This window comes from Salarias fasciatus, chromosome 10 (assembly GCF_902148845.1).
Source record: "Salarias fasciatus chromosome 10, fSalaFa1.1, whole genome shotgun sequence".
In the NCBI taxonomy this organism is placed as follows: Eukaryota; Metazoa; Chordata; class Actinopteri; order Blenniiformes; family Blenniidae; genus Salarias; species Salarias fasciatus.
In genome coordinates this window covers 15,941,150-15,950,430 of record NC_043754.1, presented here as the reverse complement: position 1 = coordinate 15,950,430, position 9,281 = coordinate 15,941,150, and the positions used below count along the sequence as shown (strand labels likewise).

Sequence of the window (9,281 nt, the reverse complement as noted above, 5' to 3'; positions counted from 1 at the left end):
TTGCTTAGTGTGAAAACGAAGACAACCTGAGATGTTTAAAGTAACACCATTGTGCACTCAATTTAGTTTTCGTGTAGCCTATGGGGTAGTCAGGGCACTCTGTGTGTGTGTGTGTGTGTGTGTGTGTGTGTGTGTGTGTGTGTGTATGTGTGTGTGTGTGTGTGTGTGTGTGTGTGTGTGTGTGTGTGTGTGTGTGTGTGTGTGTGCCTGTGGGGTTTTTTTCTTCTTGTTTTTCTTTTCTCCCTTTTCCCCTTTGTTTTTTTGTCTCTTCCATCCTCCTGCAGATGTGGATTCTGTGCTCTGAAGTGAACATCTCGAAAACAGAATGCACTTAAAAAAATCACTTTTAGTTCTAGACCAGGGGTGCCCAACCAGGAGTGTCAGCAGGTAGACCGCGAGGTGCAGGGGGGAAAAAAAATTTGTGCAGTAAAAAAAAACAAAAAAAACAAAAAAACAAAGAAGAGAGTAATATGTGCTCGCGAGTTAGAGAGCAAGCAAGTGTGTGTGTGCGTGTGTAGGCACGCAGCGATTCCTGCATGAGAAACAGCAGTGCAGCTGCACCCAACCCCTCCCCACCCCAATCCACCCCCAGCTTCTTGTTCTTCTTTTCTTGTTCTTCTTTTCTTTTTTTCAGCAGACGAAGCACAACTCAGTGCATTGCTGCCACACACAGGTGATTTGCGCTATTACAGCTTCATCTTCTGGGGCCTAAATCCTGCTGTACAGACCCGTTCTCAAAAGAAAGTGAACTACTGCCCGTGCAATCTCCCTCTCACTCAATCCCTCACCAAGTACTGTTGCAAGTGAAAATATTTTTAGTCCCAACCAACTTTTCCAAATTTATAAAAAAAAATGTTTCATCTGTCTTTGTGATTGTCAGACAAATATCTACTGTTTAGCAAAAATGGTTTGGCCAGTCGAGTAGACACAAAAATGACAGAACTCTACCTTAATGTAATTTCATCAAAATCAATGCTTTATACTAACAGGCAGTGGAATCTGTGCAAGAAAGCAAAATCCCTTCTATTCACACACAAAACAGAAAATTCATCTCAAAATTAACACTGAGGAGTTTTCTGTGGAATTCAGACAACAGTATTTCCCTAGAATGTTTATGCAACATCAGAAACAACGAATCAGCTTCTTCCATTTCAGTTGACCCACAGTCATAGAAGATCATAAAAGACCACACGCTTCTCTCACTCGCACACTTCATAGTGTCTTGGGTAAGTGGAAGCAAAGACACGCTCGTTGAACAACTGTTACATCATTTACTCTGTATTTTCTGTCAAAGTGTCCTTTTTGAATTTATTCAAATAAGTACTTACAATGGGCACTGAGGTTAAAACAACACTTATACTAAATTCCACATTTGTTCGACCTGCAGCATTCTACATCAGTGGATTTACTGATATTCCTCATATTAACTATTTTTATGTGTTTCTGTGTTTTGTTTACATTGCGACGGTTCTTGGGAATGGCTTCCTTATGGCAGTCATTTGCTTAATGAAAACACTTCATACTCCTAAATACATAATTGTGTTCAACCTGGCTTTGACAGATCTGTGTGGCAGCACAGCTCTCATCCCAAAGCTCCTGGACACCTTTTTGTTTGGTAACAGATACATTGTCTATGAGGCCTGTTTAAGTTACTTGTTCTTTGTTTTACTCTTTCTAGGTATGCAGTCTTACATTCTTCTCACTATGGCGTTTGACAGATTTGTAGCCATTTGTTTCCCTTTAAGGTATCATGCTGTTGTGACAAAATCATCAATTGGTGCAATGCTGCTGTTTGCTTGGTTGTATGTAGCGCTCCAATGTGGAACAGGTGTTCAGTTGATTGATCGTCTTTCTTTCTGTGAATCTTTGGTGGTGAAAAGCTTTTTCTGCGATCATGGACCAATAATTTATCTGGCCTGTAATGATACATCTTCAAACAAAACGATGGCATATATTGCCTTGATTTCAGTTACATGCATTCCTTTTGTTCTTATAGGCGTCACTTATGTTTGCATCTCAGTTGCTTTGATCAGGATCGCATCAGGACAGGAACGCTTCAGAGCACTGAAAACTTGCACCTCTCACCTGATCCTCGTGGCGATATATTATCTGCCTCTTTTGGTCACCAACATGGCCGCACTGACCTCTTACATCCATCCTAATGCCAGGATCATAAACTCCACTCTGACACACACCATACCTCCTTTGCTCGATCCTCTCATATATGCGCTTAAGACAGAGGAAGTGTTGACAGCTATCAAGACGCTTTTCAAAAGAAACAGACGACCTCATGCCATCACAAAATGATAAACTGTTCTCCTATCTTTGCTGCAATTACTAATGTAAGCATGAATAATTGACAATACATCCAGCAATTCATCCTTTATACCTGTTTAACCTGTGCAGGTTTAAGAACAATTCTGCACAGAGACAGTCAACCACACACTCTTACGTTCACACCTCAGACCAGTTTAGGTTCACCAATTAAAATAGAAAAGTTTCACTGTCATAAAAGTGTTTGTTCAGAAGAAAATTAGACACTATTATTTTGCTCAATTTATTAATTCTGGTATTCACACTTTTCTGTCTCCATCTACTGGACATATTTAAGAACTGCACTGTTCCCTGCATGTTAACAAGCAATTCCCAAAACTACAAAAAAAAATGTAAAAAAATTAAATGTTTGACTTTTCGCATGTAAAAAATCAGAGGCTGTCTTTTAAAATTTCACATAAGATTTTAAAAGGCATGTTCAGAAATTCACCATTGTGTTGCATGAAGTGATGGTGAGATGCTCTGCTGATGTGTTTCTATTACCCAGACTGGTTTATTGCTGCTTTAGGAAGTCAAGAGGAGTAGTAGTAAATTAAAACAGGAAGCCAGCATGACTGATGAAGTAGCACAGCTGAACCTGATGCCTTTCAGGAGGAATTCAGTCATCTCTTCCAATAATAGTCATATCCATTATATCCATTATGCTTTCCTCACACCTGCCACTGAGGAATGCACAGTAGTTCAGGCCATCAGCTCAGCTTTTGTGCCTGCAGGAAGTAAACCTGACACTGTGGGATAATCAACAGAGAGCTGTGTGGCTGAGTGTGGGTGACAGGGGCATTGAGAGGGAAGAACAAAGCGGACTCAATTTTATTGTATTTTATATTACTGTTTGGTCTTAATTTAATGTCATTTCACATTAGCAGTCATGCTTTGTGTGCTGTACACTCCCATCATGGATCAGTTCATCTTCCCATCTGTTTTTCACACCTGAGACAAACAGTCACTCAAAGATTCACAACAAACAACAAAAATGGTTTTCGATCAGTGGTGTCAAACATTGTCCTTGAAAATGGATGTGTGGTGAACTTATGCACAGACTCATGACGGATATGGTGAAATTCAATGCCTCCATGTTAAGCCTTGGTCATCAATTTGCAGCCCCTTTACCAGTGTACATTTCCCCTTTTGAATCTTACAAAAGGCTTAAAGTTATTGAAGTAGCTCATAGCTTGACTTACAGCTACATCGACAGTGGCATTACGTCAGGCTGGTGTGAAGCTGACACAGGGGAAAAGACAACACAAGTTTAGATTTATATATATATATATATATATATATATATATATATATATATATATATATATATATATATATATATATATATATATATATATATATATATATATGAGTAAGAGTCAAACTGCTTCTCTCTTACTAAAAACACCAGACACAACAGATGGCAGAGAAAGAATAGCAAAAAGACCTGAAATTGATTCTTTGACTGCTGCTAGTAAGGATAACGTCACGTTTGTGCGCCCTGCAGATTTCATATTAGCAAAAAGACAGAAACATACCGAAACAGACAGAAAATTAAATACAAAAATAAAATATGAATTTGAGACATAATTAAATCACAGATATAAATAAAATATAATTTACATATAAGTCTAAGACAGACATAATTAAATAAATAAATAACAGATATACATACATAGATATAAATTGAATATACATTTAAGACAGAAACATATGTACAATTTAATAGAAAATTGTGAGAAACAATAGATATATACACCGGAGTTTAACAGAGCTGAATGGATGATGGATGGTGGATGGATGATGCATTGCACATGTTCTCATGTTGGATCACACGTTAAGGAGTCCAAAAAATGTTGCGGTTTTTAGTCTGGCATTGACAGACTTGTTAAGTAGCTCTGCTTTGGTGCCAAAGGTTATTGATACTTTTCTGTTCAACCATCACTATATTTCCTACAATAACTGTTTGACCTACATGTTTTTCTGCTTCACATTAATTTCAATGCAGTCTCTTAATCTGGTTGCGCTCTCTATTGACAGACTGATGGCCATCCTCTATCCACTGCACTATCAGGTGAAGGTGACGCACAGATTCATGCTGTCTGTGATTGCTTTTTTCTGGCTCTTTGCTGTGACAGAGACTCTCACTGGAGTCGGTCTTCTCACGAGACTTTCTTTCTGTACGTCAGTGGTTATCAAGAGTTTCTACTGTGACTACGGTCCTGTATGTCGACTTGGTTGCAACCATGTGACTCCAAATCGTGGCATCGCAGGATTAGCCCCGATTCTTATTGTTTGGATTCCATTGATATTTACCTTGGTTAGTTATTGCTGCATTAGTCATGCTTTGTCAAAGATTACCACAGTTCAGGGACGAGTGAAAGCCTTTAAAACATGCATGGGTCACATTTCATTGATAGCAATCTATTACATCCCTGTTATATTCGTGTTTTGCCTTGGGTTAACAATGGATGCAAATACTAGGATGATAAGCCTGTCTTTAACTAATATTCTTACACCCATGTTGAACCCAATTGTTTATGTGTTTCAGATGCAAGAAATGAAGGAGTCGCTAAAAAAGTTATTGAAAATTAAAGGATGATGAGCGAAAACGGAAACTATCAAAAATGAAAAAAATCTGTTAATGGAAAAAAACATACATACAATAATGTATCAGTCTCTTGATTCTTTGACAATGCTGTTTATGCTTTACTTGAATATATGTTGAATTTAAACTGTGAGTCTACAAATTGCATCAAATAAAATAACTGACTGGACATGTCTTGAGAGTGGTGCACAATATGCTGCAATGTATCAAATGTCGTCGAGAGTTGTTGGATACCTTTTTGGCCACAGGGGGGTGAGGGACAATAAGACAGTTTGCACATCATCGAAGTTTATGTTTTTATCCGAATCTAAACAACTATACAATTTTGAACTTTAAAGGAGGGGTATTACGTGTTTTTTAGCCCTTTAGTATCAATCTACAGCACACTCAAGCAACAGCTTTGCCCAAAGTTGGATGGTGAAAGCTGCATGTGTAAAAAACAACTTAAATCAAATTTCCCTCTGCATCAGGCTGCCTGAAACGACTGGAAATGAGTCCCTGTTTCTTTAAGAATCTCCTCATCTTATCAACACAGCCCCTTCAGAGCATCAGTCTGCATGCGCATTCTCAGAGAGTGGAGAGGGGCGGGGGAGCAGGAACTGTGCAGGAGGAGCTGTGCATTATGGGCGGAGCTGTGCAGCACCAAGCGTTTCAGCGCTCAACGTGGCTGGCAGGGGGAGATTCAGGGATTGCTCAAATATGCGTGAATGGTTCAGGAAACAACTTCATGTGTCTTTTTATTGGGAAAATGACACTATAGCATTATACAAAGCTCAAAAAAGTGGATTTTGCATCATAAAACAATGTCAGAAATTTTGTGGTTTGAAAAATTAACTTGTATTTAGCACAGACTGCTTTACTCTGTGGAGTCAAAAAACAAACAAACAAAAAAAAACCATTGTTAAGCTTAGTTATGAAATACCTGACAATAGCAGCCTGGAGTTACTGTGGCTGCTGTCTCCAGTCACCAACTTGTTAAATAATCCAACCCAGTCTCACGGCAGTTCTTGCTATGAGTCAAAGAAATTAATCTATTGAATCGTGTCCAGGAGCACGCTTTGCACAGTTTTTTCATGTCCCACGCCTCTCTTTTTAAACTAATGCCGCATTCACACCGGCAGTGAGTACCGCGGCGAGATTCGCACGATTTGCCCCTGGTTGGCGGCGTGTGCATTTTATGAACCAACAGCGGCTGCCGCTGGCTTCGCTTCTCTGTTGCCGGCGGTCTGCTTTATTTGCTTGATAAAGCCCGACAACGTCGTCGTTGCGAGTCCAGGCGATGTGTCTGGATTCATAATATTTTGCAGAGGCGTTCAGAGTATGGTGAGTTTCACCATTTACTCCAGGAGCTGCGCCAGGATGAAGGACGCTTTTTGAGCGGTACTTCCGTCTCTTCCGGGCCCAGTTTGACGAGCTGCTGTCCCGCATCGGCGCTCTATTCCACCGGGGACCCGACCTCTCAGTAAACTCACTGTTTAACTAACAGTAAACACTGTTTCACCACAATCTGTTTACTCAGTTTACCCGGGGACCTGACCTCCTCACTAATCTTTCTCCAAGCAAGCTCCTTTTCATTCCTGTCCCGATAAAAATACGACGATGGGATCTCAGGGCGAGCACAGACTGTAATCAGTCTCTCTACCATTTCTGGTGTTTCCCGGGGGCTCCGCTATGTCATAAACGACGTCATATAGAGCAGCTCTGTGATTGGTTTGCCGCTCGCGAATTCGCTCAAAAGTTCAACTTTCCCAACTTTCAGCGGCGCGAGTAGAGCGGTTCGCGAGAGTAGAACGGCAGAGTGGCCGCCGCTGAATTCGCTGAATTCTCGCCGCGTGACCGCTCTCCGCTTCCTGGCCGCTCGCTGCTTCCTGGCCACATGAAAACCATATATTTTCTATGTAAATCGGCCGCCCTCGCCACGCTACTCGCGTCCGGTGTGAACGCACCATAATACGTTTCAATGAGAGTCTCCTGGCAACGATTAAATGATGTATATACTATTGTTTCTTTTATCCAGACAGTCATGGTGGGAAAAGTTAAAAATATGTAATAGGACTAAGCATGTTACATCACTGTAAAGGACTTGAACAGAGGAGTAAGATTATGCAAGACTGGAAGTTTGAATTTTCTCCTGCTCAGAGATATTGACCGTTGAACTTTGACTTTGGTGCTTCTTTTAAAGCTTCTGTTTCGACAATGAAAAATGCTAGGACCATGGGACCAACCAGAGCCGGCCTGGGCTTGTTAGGCACCCTAGACGAGCATAAGAATAGCGCCCCCATTCAATCGTAGGAGCAAAGGGGGCGCTCACACGGAGCGTCGGTGCTGTGCGGCGTGGTGCGGCGTAGTGTGGTGCGGCGTAGTGTGGTGCGGTGCACTGCGCTGCTCCCACAGCACAGGGAGTGTCAGGGTGCCCACGTGTACGATCACGGCCCCCCCCCCCCGTACACTGCGCCCTAGGCGGCCGTCTAGTTCGCCTATGCCTAGAGCCGGCCCTGGGACCAACTATTATACAAAGCTCTTGAACTCCACTATCCTGTCAGGTTTGACTTGATATTATCACCAGCAGGGGGCATCACGATATTTGGCAAAGACTAAGCTTCACCTATGTATGTCAGTTTCATTTGAAAAAATAATCCAATGGAGTGTGTTTCATCAATGTAAACCCCTAAAAATGTACTTATTTTGTACATTTTACTCTTCTATTTAGGGAAAACGGGTATTTTGAAGATAGAACTACAACTCCCAATAGCGTCATGATTCAAATCCATTGACCGCATCATGAATTTGTTGTTCTTTCTGGGGTTTGAATGTAGGGTTACGTTTCTGAATTTATGAATGCCAATAAACCATATGAACAGCTGAAAATGCACTACTGGTAAAGTGTATTGCGTGTCTTATGAATTTAGTGTGAAGAAGTACATCGCTCTGGATTCAGTTCTGTGATTTGCCAGTGACTGTGTGACTGCTAGATGCTGCTATTCCATGTGAGTTCTTGTGTTCTTGCAATACCGACAATCCCACTGTCAAAATCAATGGGTTTTTGTCCATTGACAGTCTATAAGATGATTTTGGCGCAGGGCCCCAGGCAGATGTGGAAGCATCTGGTATATACACCTGCCGAACAGATGTGCGGATGAGATGCACAAGGTGGGTTATTGTGCCTAATGGATCACCCGCGTTGTTTTTCACTACGGTTCCCATAAAGCCTTGCGACCTGGTCACAGGAGCAAACAACCTCTGCTTGCTTGTAGCTAAGCTAGTCGATTCAAACAGAACAGCAAACAGGAAGCTTTAGGCACATTATCCACCTAAATCCAAATTTAGACTCCAGTAATTTCACTAGTTCTTATCTCCTGTGTTTAGTTCTATATTTAAAGGTGCTCCTCTGACCCAAAGGATATAAAGGCTGAGTTTGATTAAAACGTTTCAGTACGAGAGTACACTGCTAAAAGATTCAGAACCCTCTCATATAACAGGAGTTTACAAGGGCTACAGTACTTCTACGCACAATAGTGCCATTTAAATGGTGGAGTGGTGCCTTTCAAGATTTGGGCATTCATGTTACATCATCCATGTCTGATCTGTATCGGGACAACTTCACCCCACTGGTTGAGAGAATGGAGAAGGATTTTACCTGTTGGTTGACTCTCCCCCACTATCTTTAGGCTCTACTATTGGGCAGCAAATGTGCATAAAGTCATTCTCTGGGTGGGTGAGGAGCATTATTCTTTACCTTTTGGGGTACATCTGGAATGAGACACTGCACAATTACTACCAACCCTTTGTCTGTGATTTCCGGGACCCCCCCCCAAATACAGATTGATCCAACATGCTGAAGCATGTCGTCACATTCACAACCCTTCTGGCCAATTGGTTGATTTTGCCAAACTGGAAACTAGTGTGCCATACACTCCCATTATGGATCAGTTCATCTTCCCATCCATTTCTCACACCTGAGACAAACAGTCATACGAAGATTCACAACAAACAAAAAACATGGTTTTCGATCAATGGTGTCAAACATTGTCCTTGAAAATTGATGTCTGGTGAAGTTATGCTCAGACTCATGACAGATATGATCAAAATGGGCCTTTGTCATCAATTTTACCCCCCTTTATGGTGCTTATTTCACTTTTTGTGTTTGACTACTAGATTCACAGATAAGTACAGTGGTTAAGTCCAGCTTCTTCCACCTCAGGAAGCTGGCAACAGTGAAGCCGATTCTTGCACATCTGCACTTTGAGACAGTAATCCATGCCATCCTGGCTGGATTAGTGTAATGCACTTTGTGTTGGAGTCAGCCAGTTGTCCCTTGCATGTCTCCAGTTGGTCCAAAATGCTGCACCGCTGCTACTAA

The 9,281-nt window shown here is 41.4% G+C and overlaps 2 protein-coding genes across 2 annotated transcripts; both read left to right on the top strand.

Annotated features, from left to right (window-relative positions):
• Positions 1 to 1,329: 1,329 nt before the first annotated feature.
• LOC115395715 (olfactory receptor 1571-like) lies at positions 1,330 to 2,307 on the top strand. Its single transcript, XM_030101349.1, has one exon. It carries the CDS (start codon positions 1,330 to 1,332, stop codon positions 2,305 to 2,307), a length of 978 nt encoding a protein of 325 aa, XP_029957209.1.
• Positions 2,308 to 4,129: 1,822 nt separating this feature from the next.
• Positions 4,130 to 9,281, top strand: LOC115395714 (olfactory receptor 13G1-like; the record flags this gene model as incomplete). The annotated part of the gene is given in 2 exon segments (XM_030101348.1): positions 4,130 to 4,953; positions 9,251 to 9,281. Coding segments are annotated over 2 exon segments (855 nt in total), but the record flags the coding sequence as incomplete, so codon positions are not given.